Consider the following 20,828-nt stretch of genomic DNA (forward strand, 5'->3'; position numbering starts at 1 on the left):
TTGTTTGTGGTGTTTCCGGTCATAGACCCACAAGATTTATCAAAGAGGATTCCACAAAATTGCAGGTATCAGGATGAACAAAACTTAATTCATGATGTGGTGATACTTGAACTACTGTGAGATTATTCTGTTATCATATGTTACCATATATATGTAATCAAAGTAGTTGAATTATGATACTGCTGTAGATCATATTATACCCCTTAATATAGAGTGTGTGATCAGTATGTAGTTTTAGTTTGCATTATACTTCTGACCTAAAAGAGTGTGAAAATCATTAGATCTATTGGATTGACCTGTATTATTCGACACTGTTGAACGTGTTACATGGTTTCTTGACATTGCATACTGCTGAATCATGAAGAGAATGTTGGGTGCAGAAGGCCTTGTTGTTCTGATAGCAGAAGAGACAGACCACATTCCATACCCCCACCTTTACAGAGAGCAGAAAGACAGGGAGCTGAGGTCATAACTTAGGCGCCGTGTGAGAGAAAGAATGTGAATGTTTAGGCTTTTACGACTAGGTGGGGGCCACTAGAGGCTATAAGAAGCTGAGTAACCCGTCACCATTTTGAGACTTGCTGTGACCCTCTGCAGGCAGGTCTCCCCATCATGATGGTTTTTATGCTCAAAAGTGTTGAATTGTATGGAAATAAATGATTGTTGATTGAGCATTTATACACCGAGTATTGTCCTTCCTTCAGCCTAAAGATTAAAAGAATTGGGAGATTTTAACACTACTACTTAGATTTTACATTTATTTTCAGGGTTCCCAGGCGTGATTGGCTGTATAGATGGCACTCACATTCCATTCTGCTGCTTGAAGTGTTCCATTTCCAAAAAGCATTTTTTTATTTTCTTGATCAAACAGGTCTTGTACAGCTGCTTTACAGGGAGCTATTGAAACACAGAAAATAGCATTGACATTCATAGTACATGCCTACTTAGGTTGGTTGTAAATCAGTGCTGAACATCTTACTGAGGAAAGGTTTGTTGGAGAAGTGGCTGGACCCTCTTCCTCTACATTTTTTATATTTCATTTTACTTGCTGCCAGGAACGTTTGGGGCCTGTTGGGTTGCACATGCGCTCACATCACATCACAAAATAAAATGTATAAAATAAAAATAAAATGAAATATAATAAAATAACGTGTTAAATGGGTGGAAATCCCTAGATCAATTTTTAAATTAACACTCACGCATTGACTCTGTCGGCTATGTATTGCCATGCATGCTCCCTTTCTTTTGCAGCTGAGGCTGTGTTACTTTTTTTCCATAAAATTTGCATGTTATCGGCATATGCTGCCATCAGAATTTCGGCCTCAAGCGCTGTAAAATACATTGGCCGCGCCTTCTTTCCCTCCGTCTCCATGGTGACTCGCTTAATCTGTGCTCCACTAATCAGGGCTTTATGTGCGTGCTTAACTTGGGGTTAAAGCAACTCCGCGTTGATTGAACTAATTGTTATCAGCCTTTCTGAAACCGAATATTCCGAGTTGGACAGTTCGGGGTTACTCAACCCTGAGTATCATTTTTAACTCTGAGTTTTCTAAACCGGCTTTCTGAAACAGGGCCCTGGTCTTGGCTTTTGCGCACTGATGTGGTGAAGCATTGATCAAACACATATTTCCACATTCCCAGACACAAACCCAGAGAATATGTCGATCAGTGTGTTTGAATACCTACTGTATATATTACGTGTCACGACTGCTGCTACAGCAGTCGTGTGGTGTTGTGAGAAAGAGGACCCAAGACTCAGGCAGAGGCTGTGCTGCGAGTGAGCTTTTATTTACAGGAGGTGAAAACAAACAAAAGCGAGGATGACATGGACAGAACTAAGAAATAACCTGAACTGGAAAAACTAGAGAACAAACCATAATATGCAGGGATGGACATGGGATGATGAACAGAGAAACACAGAGAGACACCAGGAAACACAGACAGAGCGACAATGAACACAGGCAAACAATACATATACATACAAAAGGTGAACAGGGCAAAGAGGGAACAGCTGGGAGACACGGCTGAGGACAGTTACACCTGATGAGACTGAGGGAAGCAAAACAGAATACATTAACCTGAGACACAGACCTTCAAAGTAAAACAGGAAATTCCCAGACTGTTTTACAGACAAACTCAGGAACAAGAACAGAGCACCAGGGGAGGACACAGGTAGGTATAACAAAACACTAAACACAAGAACCAAAACCCTGAGAACTGTTGAACAGGATACCAAAATCAGAATAAACTAGAACATAAGATAATAATAACAGTAAACACAAAACACAGCGTCAAACGACCCAGGACCATGACATAACGTGGGCTTGGATTTTTTTCCCCCTAAATAATAAATACCTTCATTTAGAAACTGCATATTGTGTTTACTTGTGTTATCTTCAGTGTTGGGTAAGTTACTTTAAATTAGTAACTTAGTTACATTACTAGTTACTTCTCTAAAAAAGTAACTCAGTTACTTCAAGTTACTCGTTACTTTCAGAGTAACTAGTTACTAGGGAAAGTAACTTTGGTTTTACTCAGAATTCTCTTGTTAAGGTGTTGCTTCCGTAACTGGATACCCAGCAAGACTGCCAGTCTTCTAGCTTGCTTACTTGCCACAAGTGCACTGTGCCACCTACCAACAGAAAGGAAAAAATAATGTGCACATTTCCATGAGAGAAATCCGACGCCTGGACCGTCGTTGACCGCCGCCATGATTCTAGCCTGCTTTTTACATCCAACACAAAAACTGCAGTCGTGGTGCTTTTGATTGTACTCAGAACTTGGAAATTCTGCCTTCTGAATAGGAAGATGTAGGTAACACCAGACTGCAGATGAGCTGCATACAGAGCTGGACTGGGACAAAACAATCGTCCCGGGCATTTTGACTAGAGACCGGCCCACCATTATAGGAAAAATCATAAAGCCTTTGAATGAAAATAAACACTGTTGTGACAGTGATGTACACTGTTCTGATGATATATATGTATCAATCTATCAATCGTTTGTTGTAAGACTCAGATAATTATTTTTTAAAAGCGAGACATTTTAAATGAGAATAATAAAGAAAAGTATTTCCTTGTGCCCCCTTTCCTGTTAATGCCCTACCTGGCCCCTGGCATCACTTTGCTAGACCCGCCCCTGCACAGTTACCAGCTGTCAGCTACGTGAAAAGGATCCTGGTGTTATTTGTCTCTCAGAAACAGTTCATAACTTCCCTTCAACTCATTCATGTCACCTAAAAGGTAAACCTGTTTCTCCATCACCTGTTCAGCTCTGATGATTCAGTAAGGACATCTCCTGGTTTCATCTTCATGTTTCCTCTCACCAGATAACCAAACCGATATCATGACCAGCAGCTTTACAGCTGTGGCTCCAGCAAACATCAGCTGATACTAGAAATTAATATTAAATAAATTCTAACAACAGCTGATCAAGCTTAAACGTGCTGCTGTTGTTTAGCGCGACATCCGCTGGTTTCCTCTTTCTGGCGCAAAGTGGGCGATAAATAAACAAGAGAGAAAAGCCGATCAGCTGATCATTGATCAGTTTCGTGATTGAAGTAGAAACAGGAGAGAATGAGAGAAGAAGAGGCAGCTGTGCAGCTTCAGCTTTGTGTCTTTTTCATTGTAGCTGAAGTCCGGGACAAACTGTGTTCCTTTTCACCTCAGTACGAAACGCGTAATATTTTCTCTGAATACCAGACGATTCTGTTTTTTAGGGACGGTTGGCAACTCTAATAATTAACCTTATGAACAAAATAAAGTTCAACATCAGTAACATAGCACCCACCCAGCTGTATAGAAACTCCGTCATGCTAGCTAGCACGCAGTACCTAAAAATGTCAGCATACCGAAAATAAACTCCACCTAAACTTGGTTTATATCTGACTCCGATAGACTGCAGGTCATAACTTCTTACCTGAAGTTCAGTTCACCTGACACGCGGACCGGCGGCCGCTTCGGGTCTCTCCTCTTGCCTCCCTTTTCCTTCATCCACCTGCTGGCCTCCACCACTTGCTAATGTTACTGAATCTGTGGAAGCTCCGCGATATCCACCACCACAGTAACGAGTAACGAGCCTATCTAAATCCCAGTAACGAGTAACGCGCTTCCTGGTTTTGGCATAATAACTAGTTACCGTGCTCGTTACCACAATAATAACGTAGTTACTGTAACGCGTTACTTAATAACTCGTTAGTCCCAACACTGGTTATCTTTGTCTAATATTCAAATTTATTTAATGATCTGAAACATTTAAGTGTGACCAACATACAAAAAAAAAAAAAGAGGGAATCGGGAAGGCGGCAAACACTTTTTCACTGTATGTCCAGTAACATGTAAGTTAGCATTAGTGTCTGTGGCCCTTCATTGTGATAATGAAAATTCCCAGCCTACTGTCAGAATTACCCTTTTCCAACACTATTACTTGCACTACTATCATTACTTGACTAACACCTAGTTTTAACCATAAAGATGGAAGAATAGAAGCTAGTCACAGAAATCATTCAGCAAAAGAAGTGTTATTTTGGCTCGTGTTTATTATATTTCTCCCTTCCTTTCTTTTATGTGCCTGTTTTGACTCTTATGTGTATGCATTCAGTCTGAGCCCGGATTTAGACCTCTTGCCACCAATAAATGTTGCTGACAGCCAACATAACTGGCATTTCTTTTAGTTGTTCTAGCTGTTAATTACATCGCCCTCAGCACAAAATCCAATTTGCACCAAATTTCTGCTCCAACAGTTATACAACAGCCAGCACTCAGCATCAGCACCATGTACGTTTAACTGGTTTCAGATCGTTCCTTCCAGCTATAATTTCCACCAGATTTTAATCATAAAGAATGACGGTGCTACACCTGATTTACACCTACTTTCCTATAAATCTTGACACACCTTCACTTTGCCTGTAGCATCACCCTCCTTGGTGCACTGCTCTGCCAGAACCATTTTCATCAAAGGTTTATCATTCCATAAACTAGCAGTACAAACATGTCTGCAGAAATAGCTTTCTGTTAATCCACAAATGTTCATGTGGGCTGAGAACATAAAAAGCAACAACAAAAAAACCCATAAAACAACAGAGAAGGCCCAGCAAGAACCATGACATACATACAGGTTACCCAAAATAGTTAAAGCCAGGAAAGTCGTCATGAACTGGGCAGTAGTGACAACTTTGATATGGGAAGAGGCTAAGGAACATCTAGCAGATTTTGTCAACAGTACAAGTCCACAGACTGTGTGATTCTTACTCTGAATCGGAATAAGTACGCGGGACAACTGTGTGCTGTGTGTGGTAAGACCAATTCCTTTACTGCCTTAATTTCCGCCCCCCGGCTTGCATTGCCGCTTTTATTGTTCGATTACGTAATCACGTAATCACATACAGCCAATACAACAAATATACCAGGGACAATTATGAATACACCACACAGACCATCAGGCTGACACCAGTGACTGACAGTTTGTTCATCTAAATACACCCCAGTACATTTGGGCACAATTCAGTGCACAAGTCTTGCACCATGGCTAAATCAATAGCCCTGGATGCATAACACCCCCAACCAAAAAAACTCCCTTCCCTCTAGTAAAGTCCGTGTAGGTTTGACTAGATGGTTTTCGGATACCCTGGAAATGCTCTCTCTAGGCTTCTGGTACAGGTTCATGTGCTTGTAAAATGGCACTCTTAAGCTTTTTGTAAATCAGACCTTGGGAAACAGGGCAGAACAAGCCTCCTGAGCCTTACTTGCTAACTGCAACTGCAACATTAGTAGCAGTTTAGTAGCATAGTAGTTTTATGCTCAAACCTAGCAAAGTAAATATCAACATCGATTATTGTACTTCCTGTTTCTGTTGATTATCTATTTCCTGGATTAGACAGAGTAAGCAATAAACAGTGTCTCATTAACCATCGTGGATTAGTAGAAGCAGAGCACGCTCACTACACTGGGATTAGATGCTGGAATTAATCACACAGCTTTAAGGCAATCTGGTCGAGGAACCCACACATATATACACAATGATGGTTTTAAGATCACCACAATGCAAAGAAGGAATCACAGGGCTTCAGTGTGGCACTCACATCACAGAGTCATGCAGGACTTAGAAAACGGAAGCAGCTACACACACTGATGACACTGTGGCAAAGTAATCCTACTCCAGAAGCAAACCAAACACAGCATTACACTGCAGTATGTGATTAAAACAGCTTTCCCTATTAAATCAGTTGAAATTAAGCAAACAAATGAAGCATTTAGAAGTCTTCTCAGGGGGATGCTACTTCACAATTAAACTAAATGAGACAGCCAGGAGAAACTGCAAAACCACAGTAAAATTGTTGTAAGACAAAGTTCTTAATTAATAACATCTGAGACCAAATATTTCTCAGCATTTCTTTGCATAGTTTAGAAGAAGAACATGTAGGTTAGCTTTTGAATTGATTCTTTCTCTCTGTGCCTTTGTGACTTTCCTCTTAGTGCTCAGTTTCCTTCCAGAGTTCAAAGACATGCATGGTATATTAACTGGTGCATGTGAGAGTGTGAATGCTTGTTTGTCTCTCTGTGTTCACCCGAGGGGAGAACAGGATGGATGGATGACTTTATGCTCTTGTCTTTGAGTTATTTTCTAAGCCTGTCTTTCGTAATTCATACACTGTATTCTGTGCATGCTTGGTTGTCAGATGATCATGGTTTTTTAAATAACTGCCAGACATCTTAATGGTAAAGACTTCTTCGCCTTTTTCCTGTGTATCTCAGGTAATGCTGACTGCACCCTGTGAAATAGGGTTTATTTGTTTTTAAGCTTGTGGCTTTATTGACTTTGCTGACAGTGCTATACTGCTATTGGCAGGATGACTGGATACCAGCAACTAAATGTGGGGGAAAGAGTCTTGTTTGTGTGATAAACTGTTATATAACATGAGGTTTCATGTTTTCATGATGTCCTTTGCACTTTTTCTATTGCAATAACTGTTGATAATATAATAACTTATTGCAGCTACTGCTCTATTAATAATATTTATGTATCCGAAAGGATGCACCTATAGATCAGCACCATTCTTCTTTTGTTTCTAGTGATTCACGTGTGTTGACTTTTGTAAACCAATCACAATGTGTAAGCGGGATAAGAAGACTATGGATAAAAATACAGTTTAGTCCCATATAAGTTGGACACCTGGTATACTACCTGCTGATAAGACCCTCACATGTAGTCATCTACTTATGTGCATCTACAGCATTAAAATGTGTTATATTGGTGACTATTTATGCATTCATGGTCTTCCAAATTTCACCTGAGGGCTTTTGTAGCTTATGTAGATCATGTGACTTATAATAACGCCCCTGATTTGCGCCAATGACCTTACAGCTTGAGTCACGGTTTCATTCCTTCTCCTTCCGGTTTATCAGCCGATATAAGCCGTCCCCTTTGTGTTTGTGCGGTGACATCATGGCAGGGTCATCTGCGCAGAGTAGCACAGCGGAGCGCATCGGATACATAAGCAGAATCGAGAGCTTCAGCGCCTGTCACCGTCTTCACAGGTACATCACCTCCATCCCTCTTCCGTTAGGGAGGAAGCAGGCTGATAGAGAGTCGTCCCGAAAGCGACTTTATTTCAAACGCATTTTTAAAGCACTCACACTGAAGTGCGCCGAATGAAAGTAGCTTTCACCTGGTGGCGCAGGGTTTGCGTTTGACATGTACTGAAGTGTGTTTTTACAAAGAGCCAGTAAAATCCGGTGTATCATATATGGAGGATCGTGGAGCGGTGAAGCGCGATGTTGTGGATACTGAATGAGTGTGATGTGGATCGTTTGGAGCAGGGGGAAGTCACTGACACCCATCTGTGTTCTTGCTCTATAGCGCATTAAAGCTTTTGGTGTTTGCGGCATTCTGCTTAAACGCCGAGCAGAATGAGTTTAAGCAAAATATCCACTCATGCTGCCTTTACGTGCAGTCGGCGCTGTCGAAAACGAGCCTATCCAAAGATTAATTGGAGACGACTTAATTAGATCTAGATCAACAGTTTATGCTGCGCTCATTAACGTCTTTTACTATATTGTCTGGTGTACAATTGTGTTGTTGTTGTTAAGCAATAACACGTTACCAAGTATACATCTATAAAACTTGACAGTTACACTGTTAAAAATCAAAATACTTGAGGTTAGCATTCTGTAATTGGCTTTTTGTCATCTCTTTATACTACATGACTGTTAGAAATGCACATTAAAGAGCTTTGATAGACTTTGTTTTGATTGTCTTGGCCAAAAGGCTTTCCTGACTATTCCCTCACATCTCTTCCAGCATTCACCTGAGTGATGAGGAGAATAAAAAAGTGTACGGAAAGTGCAACAATCCCAATGGTCATGGACACAACTACAAAGGTTTGTCACACTCCTTCCTTTAATTTAACGAACTATATTAGGAGTGTAATGCCCTTCATTCATTGCTCTCGTTTCTCTCCACAGTGGAAGTAACCGTGCGTGGAAAGGTATCTGGAACATTTTTGTGAGGAATCCATGTCACCCTAGTAATAAATATGAAAACCTGTTTCAGGAACAAGTGTATTTTCTGTATATGTTGTCAGATTGATGCTAAAACTGGCATGGTCATGAATCTGACTGACTTGAAGAAATGTATCGAGGTAACATTTTTTATTTATTTTTTTAACTCTTCATGGAATTTAAAAACTGGCTAAATGTTACTCAAAAAACTGAGACTACAAGCTCTAAAATGATTTTTTTGGACTGGGTTTGGCTTGATAAAAGCTGTTTTGGATGCAAAGAGTAATTAAATCTTTCAGTTGTTATAACAAATTTGATACTAAATAACTAAATTACTTGCGTGCTAATTAAAATTATTATTGTATGGTTTTCTGAGGTTTTAACTGTTGTAAATATTAACAGGTTTATAGACAGTTTTTATTATGTTAAGTTGGTAAATTTGTGCACTCTAATACAAATACTTCTACAACATGCAGACTAAAATTGGCATTTGTTAGTGTTACACAGAACATTTAGGATGACATACATTTGCTATGTATGGAACAAACTTTGCCCAGTTGGTGTACAGTATATTGAAACATTTTAAACTAAAAACAGTGCTTCCCCTGCAGGAAGTAATCATGATTCCGCTGGACCATAAAAACCTTGATAAGGATGTTCCATATTTTACTACTGTTGTCAGGTGTGTACCCTTTCAGGCTATTGTCATCAGTCTTATTACAGATTAAATACTTTCTTCTCTCACTGAAACTTCTTTTTCATCTGCCCAATTAGCACAACAGAGAACGTGGCTGTTTACATCTGGGACAACATGGTGAAGGTTCTCCCGCCCGGCCTGCTCTATGAGATCAAGATTCATGAGACCGATAAGAACGTGGTCGTGTATCAAGGAGAGTAGTGAAGCAGTGTTTGGCTTAGTAGCCCTAAAGTGCCATTCCTTTCTATTTGTTTTAGGCTAATTGTTTACGGACTGACTTCACTCTAGTCACGCTGACTTTGAAAGTCTTTTAGACGTTGTTACTTTTGCACAACAAAGATTTCATAGATACTGCCATGTCTATTCTTGTAAAGAGAATCCCATTTATGATCTCATCATTTTGAGGAAAATTGGCCCTAAGAGAGAACAGAAGCCTGAAAAATGTGGTTATAAAATAAACTGTAAAACATATTGTGGACTGAATTCAATTAAATAAATAAAACTTGGTTCTCACTGGTGGGTTTGCGCCTGCTTAGACATGGTTTACACAAGAGGAGGTCTGACCTTCCAGGAGTCGGAGAAATTTAATGAACCAAACTCAAAAGTAATACAGGTGAAGCACACCTGACCAATCAGAAGCATCCTGTGTGTTTCATGCTAGTATTAACAAATGGTCAAAAATTACCAGAGGTCTGATATTTACATGTCATTTGGCTTGTATATGAAAATGAGTTGTGAACAGGGTGTCACACATTGTGTCATCCTAATAAGATGTTCTCAGTCCAACAGTGACATCTAGTGGAATAAAATCATCCCTCTCAGTTCGGTGTATTACACCTAACTTTTTCAGACGAGTAGAGCTTGGATTTTATTTTCAGATGAAGGGTTTGAGTCAAGAGGTACAGAATTCAAGATGTTGGAAATCTGTTTCCACAGTCTGTAAAGTCATCTGTAGGTGTTGGCAGTGGTTGATCCTCTGTGTTTTGTGAAGTCCAAAGTCAACACAGCAGCTTAGCAGGAGCTTTGAGAGCTCTTCGTGTGCATCTGTGTTGATTTCTTTTGTTCAGCTGGATTCAGTATCTGGCTGCAATGCTAAAACTACTACAGGACCAAATGGTTCGCTGACCACATTAATACTGTATGTAACTGGCCAACCGCCTCACCTGACCTGAACCCCATCCCCATATATATGGCGTATTGTCACGAGGAAGATGAAAAGGCCCCAAACAAAAAATGCAGAAAGAGCTGATGGCAGCTCGCCATAACACACCACAATGATGCAGTAATTCCTGCTAAAGGAGACTTGACCAAGTACTGAATATTTAAATTAGAATACTTATAAGAAGGTACATGTTTCTGTCATTTTAACCACTTGATGTCAGTAAAGAGCTGCACATTTATTACGGGCTCTGGCACATTTGCACCGGGGTAATACATTTACCACAAAAGGTTGGGGGGTGATATGAACTCATATTTTCTGCTCTCCTTTCATCTCAAACAGCATTATTGTCATAAAACCTGGATTGTCTTTATTTACATACCTGCAAAAGTCACACCAAGTCACCGCTTTCAAGTAACGTTTGTGAACTTTTAAGTTGTCTCAGATAAAAGGCATGGAAATCATTACAAATGCATATATGCTATATGTTGCTGCGTAATGTTAATGCTTCATATTTGGATGCAGAGAGCTTTCAGATTTGGTTTGTGAATCGTAGCTTCAGTCGGCTAAAATATTAACAAGGACGACTTTTTGCTGGTGTGAAAAAGATGAGTGTTTGTTAAAACCTGAGTGTCTTGTCTTTTTTAGATCCCATCTGATCCCTGAGGATCAGAGGACCAAGGTGCAGTCAGCTAGTCTGATCTCCAAACCTTAGATAGTTGCTATTAAGTGTCTGAGGGATGTGTTCCATGAGTGAGTCATAAATTTAAAGTCATCAGTCAAACTACCAGCAGAAATTGAGACCATACAGTGTTTCTTTGATTTGATTTGCTCAGTCTTTTTTAATTTGTGCCTCTAGGATGTCAGGATTCAATGGGACACCACATTTTGGTGACTTTAAGAATGTTATTGAGGAGAGTAATAGGTCAGACTCCTAAATGACCTTTTAAAGCTGATGCTTTTTATTTTTATATTGCTCAAAAATCCAAGACTGTGGAATATGTGAAGGACTGAGCAAGAACTGCTTCCTCGTGTTGCAGAAACTGAAAATGTCCACATCCTGTGGAACGTGCCGAATGTTTGGGAAAGACCGCTTCAGGTTAACAGGCTGTTTTGTAGGCTTGAAATAAGTAGTAAACTAAAGTATAGCTGACATTCAGCACCACTGTATCAGGCATTTTTTTTTTTAATTTGATCCTGTTTACAAAAATGCTGGACTCTAAAACAATTTGAAAGAAAATATATACAGTTATATGATAGTTACTGAATATGTGTAGGGTCCAGATAAGCCAGGCTGCAAATGAAATCTTCTGTGTGGGCTTTCCAACATTTCTGGAAGCATAGTTGCAAAAGAAAGCAGCCTGGTCGTTCAGGCCTTGCAGGAGGAAATATTAGCCTGAATGTTGTGTGTGCTCTGGTTTGTCCTTTTTTATTCATGTCCAAAAACATCAAAAGGAGTGTCAGTCAAATGGAACAAGCAAAAAGGGAAGAAAGAAAGTTAATCTTATAAATATGGAAACCTGTATTAAGTTTCACTACACATTTTCAAACTCATTAACAATAAATATTTTTAAAATTTGACAGGCCGTAGACTAAAATCTATGGATATGGAAGAGGATTAGGGCCACAATTTTTTATTTTATTTTTTTCCCAGAATTCTGAGAAAAAGAAGTCGGATCGCTCTGTGCGTTGGGCTGCACGGCGCTAATGCGTTAACGAGCTAACCACGCTAAAGCGTTGACGCCGTGCAGCCCCACGCACGGGTTGATCCGCGCTAACAGAGATTTGCCGCATTAATGTGGTTATGGCGTTAACGACATTTTAACGAGATTAACACTGACAGCACTAGTTATGAATAAATTTTCTTTTTTTGGTACCGGTACTGGTTTTATTTTGTTGTATTTATCCGCGGCACCTTAAATGCTGGTCCATGAAAATATTGTCGGACATAAACCGTGGCGCAAAAAAGGTTGAGGACCGCTGGCCTACAAAGCAGAAACAGGTCTAAGCTGTAAAGTGACTAAAGGACAGTACAGAATTAATTTCCTCTGATCTGTTGCATCATCTGCTGAGATATATTCACGTTAGACCAGCTTTGTCTCATGAAGAACATCGTAACATAAACACCTCGTCTCAGGTTTTCACATTAAAAACCAGAAGTGATAACAGTGGGTGTACAAAGTAGTTTCTAAAAACACACCTGACCTTTTAACACTCAACCCTCTATTCAAATATGCTAACTTCAGGCTCCAAAAAGCCAACATGGTGGGGACCAAAATGCTAATACTACACGGTGATTGTACCCATTGACACTAGTAACAATCCTTTGTAAATTGACTATCACTATTACTTAATGTTAAAAGCTTTGAATGGAGCCAGGCTAGCTGTATCCTGTGGTTCCTGTGATTTTGTGCACCAAATCTGTTTCCATATACAACACACATTTACCCACACAGATTAAATCCAGCGTCCCACTTTAATGGTTTGTAGTCTAAACGCTTTATTGTCTTTGTGAACTGAGACCACAAAATGTGTGAAGTGTCTCTGGATGAACATACACAGTTTATAACAAGGGGCCTCTTCTTGTTTTCCTGCCAGAGTTGTAATCTTTGTGTCAAGATTCAGCAGCCAACTCAAACCTTTAATTAATCAAATTCCATAAACATGTGTCATGCACAGGCAGATGACCTGCTTTAAACAAGCCAGAGCAAGACTTTAAGAGCAGAAGTGCCACCTCTGTGCTCTGATTCCAGATCAGACTCAGCCTTTTGTACTTCACCTCTTTTCTTGATTCCAGTAAGCACTGGCTGATCTGAGATCTCTCAAAAAGCCTGGAATAAGAACCTGCTTCTTTTATAGCAAGTGGGTAGATACAGAACAAATCAAACTATAATTACATGTCATAGAGTGCAGCTGGATTACTGCAATTAACAGGTAAAGCCAGTGATTATCCTCCTGTTTCATGGAAAAGTATTTTTCGCTACATTTTAAGGCCCTCTTTGCTTTTCTGTTTAAACACAAGCAACTGTGTGCGTTATTTATTTATGAACTTAGCCCAAAGTGAGGCAGATGAGTCGGATTACATCCTAATTATCTTTGCAAATGTAAATAAAGATACTTTAAATGTGCAAAGCTCACAGTATGTTAGCATGGATTTAACATATTTTTTGGTGCTGTGATGTGTTCAGGTAGCAGACTTTCACTTGTTTGGCAGTGTATCTTACTACATCTTTCAGAAACAGCTCTTATTTTTACTCTTTAATCTCTGGCACAGATTAGCTCAACAACACAACAACTCTGCTAAAAGCTTTGGATCAGAACGCTTCGGTAATAGCAAATGGCCTGGTGCTTATGTAGCACTTTTCTACTCTACCTGTGAGACTTTAAGGCACTTTATACAACTTGCCTCATTCACACAATCACTTTTTTCTGCTGAAGTCGATCCGCCGTTCACATGTATGCGTCTCTTGCCCAATTATATTTGGCATGCAGACCGGAGCCGCCAAGGATCAAACCACCAACCTTCCAATTAGTAGATAACCTGCCCAACTTCCTGAGCTACAGCCGCCCTTACAACAGGCTGTCTCACTTCCTCATCCCAGAGGAAGTTATGTAAATCCAAGGCAGATTCCTGCAAACAGTCACTATATGGTTCATTTTATTTGATAAGTGATATTTAATAATGCAGATTTCAGTGAATGTGTTAAATAAATGTGTCAAATGTGTAGCAAAAGAAACGCTTCTGAAACACCATTCAACAAAACACTAAACATTTCTAACTCAACCCCACACTAACTGTTTACTTCCACCAATCTCTTTCCTTACCACTAGGAGACTAGAATTCCTGTACACCTAATATACCTCAAAGATGTTTATCACACTTTGACACTGGAAAACCACAGTTTGTCAAAATGGGACATGAATTAAAACATGTAAAAAGAGTATTTCCTACTCCTTTTTTCTATAAAATTGGTTAAAAATATTTTGTGCTCATCAAATATTTGTGCTTCTTTGTGGAACTTTGCTTGGGAAAAGCTAGCTAGCTAGTTAGCACGACAGTTGCAGAAAAACAATGAGTTGTTGCTTGAATCATCTTACATCATCCTGCACATAGAAAAGTTTTTCTTCCCTGTCACAACTCACGGTAATGTATGATCTTGTTAAATGCTATATCTGTTTTGACGTTTACTGCCATGATGCCAGGTCTCTCTTGGAAATGAAATTTGGATAAATGAAGAATTAATAACTAGACAAGATAATGCCCACAATGTCATCTTTAAAATTTCTATTTTTTAATCTCGGAGACTGGCAGTCTTGTTTGAGAAGCAGTCACTACTCTAAAGCTCGCTTATAGACAAAAAGAAAGCCTGACTATGTGAAACGTTCTTTGTAGTACACCTCTTTACAAGAAAGAACAAAAATGCTGTACTATTCACTAAATAAACACATTCAGAACCAATTATTTGGAGCAGGTAAGGTTGAAAGGGTGAGTTGGACAAAGTTGGGCACCATATAAAGCAAAACAAGCTGGAAGATGCTAAAATCTTTAGCTTAGCAGAGCTCAAGAGTTAATGATCATTCTCTTCAGGCTTGGCATTACACGTTGCTGTTGGATTCAGTCAGAATATATTAGTATTTCCACTGATATAAATGTAAAAACAAACAGAAATGTGATTTTTTTTACTCTTTATTTAAGTGAAATAAATTCCCTGTGACATAGAGTACATTTTTATGAGCATAAGATCAATTTCTTGAGCTTTGCATGCATGCTGGCATCCACTTGACTGTGAATCAAGCCAGAAGCCAAACAATAGACAATAAGCCTCTAAAAAATCCCAAGTTTCCCCTGCCAGCTTGATTAAAAACTTCGGGGATCTGTTCTTTTCATGCCCACAAGATGGAACAAGATAAATTACCCACTGCTGTCATTTTGCCTCTGTTGCAAGGTAAACATATCATTTTGTGCATGATTTCCTCCTGCCTCCAGCCAGTAGGTGCAACAGATCTTTATCCAGCAGATGACACACACAAAAGAAACCCAGGGGGTATTTATTAAATTATTAAAATAGTTTAATTAATAAATAAGTAATAATAAAATATATGCATGAATTATGAAGCTATTGCACGACCTAGAGACTTCCAACTAGCAGATAAATGAGAATATGAAATGCTAGTGTAAGTTCAGTCATAGCTTGAAGTTTGTGAATTACTTGTGTGAGTACCAGAAACTTTTACTTTTAACTTTTTAACTTTTTTCCTGCAATAATCCCAAAAATACAAAAAGCATTGTACATGCATTCCTTACAATGTGACTCTGCTTTTTTATGGTGTTGTTACAACTTTAATTTAATGTAAATGGGTTTTTTTCACCATTAAAATTCAGTATTTGTTGTTTTAAAAACACAGAAAATAATAATGCCACATGCACAACACAGTTTCGTTGCAAATGAGCCACTCTGTAGTATGTGTGTGTTACATTGTTGCGGTAAAAGCTGCCAGTCTGTCTTCTTTTGTTATGCCTTTGTCAGAAGAAATGTGTGCATGTGTGGAATCAGGGTTTAGAGCGGCGTGGGGGTGTTCAAGCTTGTTTTTTGTTTGCTCGTCATCTCCCTCCCTCCCTCCTTCCCTCCCTCCCTCAGGGTCAGGTAGCATGCACAGCACACTCTCACACACACTCCCACAGCTTCAAGAGAGCACACACACATTCTTCACTATCTACCCAGAACCTGCTTGGGTGAAGACAGCATGTGCGTCTGTGAGCTGTGAGGATGGAAAAGAGAGTGTGTGTGATCCAGACTGACTTCCACCAGTATAGACCCACCATTGCTCTCCACAACAGACCCCTGGCACATGTAAGAAAAATGCCTCTTTTTCTCTGGCACTACATGTTTTCCTTCTTCACTTAATCTTTGCTTATTCATTTTTTGCAGACTTTGTGTTATTTAATCTCTCCTGGTTAGTTTTCTTTCTGGCACTGTGCTTCCACCATGATGCAGGGCTCTTCCTTGTTCCAGGCCCACACCTCTAGAAAAAAGGGGTCCTTCATTCAGCAGGGGGCATCAGAGTGTACAGGATCATTTGTGAAACATAGTGTATGTGCTTTTCAAGTTTTTTTTATTTACTTTAAGATTTTCCATGTTTCAGGATTAGTATCATTCTTAAAGTTTAAGCTGTGAGCAGATTAGATTAAAATAGCTAAATGTGCAGTTTTTCCTCTTCTTCTCACAAGCTCACACATACATTTCAGTGGAATGCAAACACAGACAAGCATCAGAAAGCCTGAGGAGACTAAAACAGGGAGTTTCATTTGCTTGCTCACCGACTTAAGGTACTGCTGAAGGAGCAATTACAGCTGAAAACATTGGAAGATCTGAAGATTTATAGCAAAGAGTTTTATGAAGAGATCAATACAACTCCAAACTACTGAACTGGAGCCAGGTAGCAACTCCAGAGTTCCCCTTAAACTCATTGACATCATTCTTTATAGAATTAAATACTAATATTAAATGATATCAATAATGAAAAACAGTAAAACAAAGTGTCTGTGAAGGTCATCGCAGTGGAGCTGGGAAAGAAAAGCGTCTGGACTTCTTTAAGCTTCTTGAAGATGTTTCACCTCTCAGTTGGTGGAGAGTCCCAGATTCTTAAGCCCTATTGGGAGTGTCCCTAAGAGGGTCGTGGACTCCCTATTGATCCTCTGCCTGATCACATGAAAACAGGTGTGGGTCACTATCAGCCAAGTAAAACAAAGTATTAAATATGACAGCAGGGGCATGGTTTAAGACCTGTACTGCAGCCTGCCACCAGGGGAACATCACAAGATTTTTGGCCTCTTTTGGCGAGCTGTCACGTTGTGCACCTTTATATTAATGTATACTGTCTATGGCGTATGCGGAAATTAAAAGATCAAACGATATGAAGTAATTTAAGGTTGTACTTTTGCTAATGGCTACTGCAGAGTAACTAATTACCATTTTTAAGTAACTTGCCCATCACGGATGATATACAACTCTGTGACCTAGATCATGGTGGCTCTTTCAGCTGGCAAATGCTGGTTCCTGTCTCTCTCAATAGTTTCACATGTAGCAGCTGGGGCTGTCAGCAAAGACACAAAAAGCTCGGTGGTTTTCTTCTTTGATGATGGTGCATGAGGGTCATGCGGCTCAGACAGGATACTTTGTTTCTTTGTGTGTGTTTCCTCCTAAATTGAAAGGAATCCCACTGATCCTCAGATAATGTTATGTTTAGGTCTACACACTTCAAGGTAACTACAGTCAGTGTTGTCTATAATCCATCCAACTGTTATGCGGTCCAATAATGTAAGGTATTTCAAATCAACCCTCTCAGGACAATAACTCACAAAGAAAAGAGCAGAACTTTGTTGCGCAGCTCTTCAGTGTAACTACATGATGACAGTCATATCACTGATATAATTTATAAGCTGGTATTATTGGACCTGACCTGCAGTCAGTTGACCACATGAGTGTAAGTGAGCTGTGAGGTGCTTCGCTGATCAAAGGCTTGCGGTACCTCGCTCCGCGACCTGGATCCAGAGTTCAGCCAGAGGCCAGGCTTCGCTCTGTGGTCCATTTATCTGGCAGCACTTTGAATGCTGAGGATTTTTTACTGCTCTGTTGCAGCAATAAGCTAACAATTCAAGGAGTACACACACCTGGATAAGAAGCACCCAAACACAGTAGATGTCCATTACAGGATCAAGATTTCTACTTAAGCTCTGGGTCTACAGTCACAGTCTTACCTGTATACTGCAATGGCCAGTAGCCCTGCAGATGAAAAAAAGAATAAAGTGCATTCATCAAAGTCACTCTGAGTAAAACTTAAGATATATATCATGTGTCTCTTCTCGGACATGTATGCAGACAGATGTCATTAATCCCAGTCCTCACTGTCTGTTAGGATCTTTTCCATTTACACACTGTGCTATTACCTTTAGCTCACTAGAAACACTAACATTAATCACTTTTTCTACCAAATAATGGGTCATTATCACACAAACCTTTACATTTTATTAACAGAGGAATGATTTAATTTGCACATTCATTGAACAGCCTGAAATTAGTCATTAAGGCTCACCATAGTAAAACAAGAACATTTTAAGTTTCTTCTGAAGCTATTTAGTGGTTGTTAGTGGGATTGCAGTTTACCATATTCACAAGTTAACTGGTTCTTAAATATGATCTCATTAGGGACTGTATTACTAGTTTTAACACACTGCTACTAAGAATTCCCAGCAATGACTTTTGCTCAGGCACATTTTGAAGACTCTAACTTTATAATTCCTGAAGTTTTGTTTTGCACCTACATATGCAAATATAAAAGATTTTAATTTCCTTTTTTTATGGCTATTAGTGGTAAATGATTAGACTTAAACATTAAAGGTGATTGACATCTATGCTGAGGTTTTAATATTAAAAAAGCTCAAAATGACCTTCAAATGCCAACTTTACCCAAAATTTAGAATTAGTTCTTTTTTTCCAAAGGCTTGAAAGTAAACTGACTATCACTTGCATCCTTCTGTCCAAGCTCACACTCTGTTAGTCTTTTACTCTTTATGCTTCAACAAGTGACAGGATTTTTTCACTGCCTGTGCAAATGTATTCAATTAAAACTGAGCATTAACTAAGCAGCTTTCAAAGCTTCAAAGCATGATCCAGAGTTTGCATAATGATTTTATTTCTTTTTTCCTGAAATAGTTTGGCTGTTGCCTACTTGACTAATGTGAATATTAACTGGGATAACACACAGGCTGCATTAAGCCGTATTGAACCATCTCAGTATTTAGCATGGTAACTTTTGGTGGTAACTACTAAAGAGTAACTATTATGGCTGTCCTTATTTTCTGCTACACATTATACTATTACAGATACTAAACATAGTAACACAACTAGAGGTCAGCACACGTATACAAGTAGTCCCTATACTCAGACGTTTTTTCTTGGAAGTTAAAGATGGCATTAAGAACAGTAGCCCCCCCCACCTGCAATCTTCTGTTTAAAAGTGGCAGCCACTCAAAAGAAGGTTTAGTCAGGCAGGGGGTTTGTTTCAGAAGACAGGGAATAAGTTAAATAAGGATTATTTTGAACTGTGAATCAATAAAAATGTGGAAATGGATTAAGAATAGAACAACAGATTAAGTCCCCTTTTCATATTCATAGTCCTCAGTTGACTTCAAAGTATATTCAGGGAGTGCTAACAATTTGTACAGCGCTGCGAATCAGATGGACACTTGGAAAGTTTGTTTTACTGAGACATGAGGTGCAGAAACACCTCAGAGCTTCAAGTCAAAACATGAAAACTTTGCTCAAGTGTAATCCCCGGTCTTCACACAAAGTGGGAATGCGCTGTGATAGAGAGAGTACTATTTGTGCAATATCAACAGTGGTCCTGGCATAAGGGGTTAATCCCTTTGATCATGCTAAAGGTGAACCATTGATGTGTCACATTTATCTTCCTCTTCTTTTTCTGGCATCGGCGTGCAGATTGATGCTAAGTGCGACGGTAAATCCCGCACTGACAGGTGAAGGTATTGTGTGTTTAATCTGACTACAGGCAAAAGGAAGTTCAGGTGTGTCAGGTGATACACATGTGATAAACCGTGTTTGGACAACATGGTAATTATCAGCGCACACTTTAAGAAAGATGATAATGCCCTCACTACTTTCCCTGCTGACGAACTGTGCAGTTTGTCAGGCATGAGCAGTGAACTGGCTGTCAGATCTCTGACAGCCCAACTAATGACAGCTCTTTTTCAGATAGCAGCACTCAAGCAGCAACAGGTTTTTGTGCGTGTGTGTGTGCATGCGAGCCTGCCTTTCTGTACAGTAACACAGCATATGCTTTTTAACACCTTCTTCGATGGATAATCACATTGCTTTTTTCCAGATCCACTTCTTGTTTCTTTTAGAAGTTATTCCAGAAGTACTTGCAGAATCTTGTTAGGTGAGCAGAGAAAATAAAAGAAAATGGATTTATTCTGGCAGAAAGTTTAAATGCATGCAGCAGACAGTCGGTCTGTTGCTTTGGATAGTGCATTTTGTGTGAAATTGAAACCATTTCCTGCAATACATTTAATGCGGTGCTTTATTGTGTTAAAAGACCTTGTCTAAGAATTCAGTGCAGAACAGCTGACATTTCTATTCACAATATATATAAATACTATTGTTCCTAATCAGAGGTTCAGAAATTCCATGCTTCTATTTCAAGGTCACAGTTGCTACAGCAGAAAACACCATCCTAATGGTTATCTAAACTTAGCACAAAAGTAAGAAAATGTGTGTTTGGTTGATTATTTGTCCATGCTTCTTGGAAATAAATCTTACACCGCTGCAAAGCAAGGATCTGGTTATTATAACCAGACCTTTGAAAAAAAAAAAGTGAGTGAGCAAAGTAAGCAAACTGGAAACTAACTGAAATTAAACTAAATAAAATAAATATAAAAACTAGTTAGAAATGA

The 20,828-nt window shown here is 39.3% G+C and overlaps 2 protein-coding genes across 2 annotated transcripts in view; both read left to right on the top strand.

The window, feature by feature from the left end:
- The first annotated feature begins 7,379 nt into the window (after window positions 1-7,379).
- pts (6-pyruvoyltetrahydropterin synthase) lies at window positions 7,380-9,708 on the top strand. Its single transcript, XM_031753333.2, has 6 exons — window positions 7,380-7,535; window positions 8,299-8,378; window positions 8,463-8,485; window positions 8,582-8,638; window positions 9,110-9,180; window positions 9,273-9,708. Exons 1-6 carry the CDS (start codon window positions 7,444-7,446, stop codon window positions 9,394-9,396), a joined length of 447 nt encoding a protein of 148 aa, XP_031609193.1. The 5' UTR covers window positions 7,380-7,443; the 3' UTR covers window positions 9,397-9,708.
- A 6,336-nt stretch (window positions 9,709-16,044) lies between these two features.
- LOC116330867 (putative uncharacterized protein MYH16) overlaps window positions 16,045-20,828 on the top strand; it is a 55,207-nt gene continuing 50,423 nt past the window's right edge. Inside the window, exon 1 of the mRNA XM_039616539.1 lies at window positions 16,045-16,206. Coding sequence (XP_039472473.1) covers window positions 16,123-16,206 — 84 coding nt within the window. The 5' untranslated portion in view covers window positions 16,045-16,122. The remainder of the gene's footprint in view (window positions 16,207-20,828) is intronic.

Source organism: Oreochromis aureus, linkage group 8, assembly GCF_013358895.1.
Source record: "Oreochromis aureus strain Israel breed Guangdong linkage group 8, ZZ_aureus, whole genome shotgun sequence".
In the NCBI taxonomy this organism is placed as follows: Eukaryota; Metazoa; Chordata; class Actinopteri; order Cichliformes; family Cichlidae; genus Oreochromis; species Oreochromis aureus.

What these genes read in the sequence shown, in the direction of transcription:
- pts (XM_031753333.2), top strand. Translation starts at nt 7,444, where the DNA reads ATGGCAGGGTCATCTGCGCAGAGTAGCACAGCGGAGCGCATCGGATAC. An exon ending in ACTTGAAGAAATGTATCGAG is followed by an intron (nt 8,639 to 9,109) that starts GTAACATTTTTT and finishes CTTCCCCTGCAG; the next exon opens with GAAGTAATCATGATTCCGCT. An exon ending in TATTTTACTACTGTTGTCAG is followed by an intron (nt 9,181 to 9,272) that starts GTGTGTACCCTT and finishes CTGCCCAATTAG; the next exon opens with CACAACAGAGAACGTGGCTG.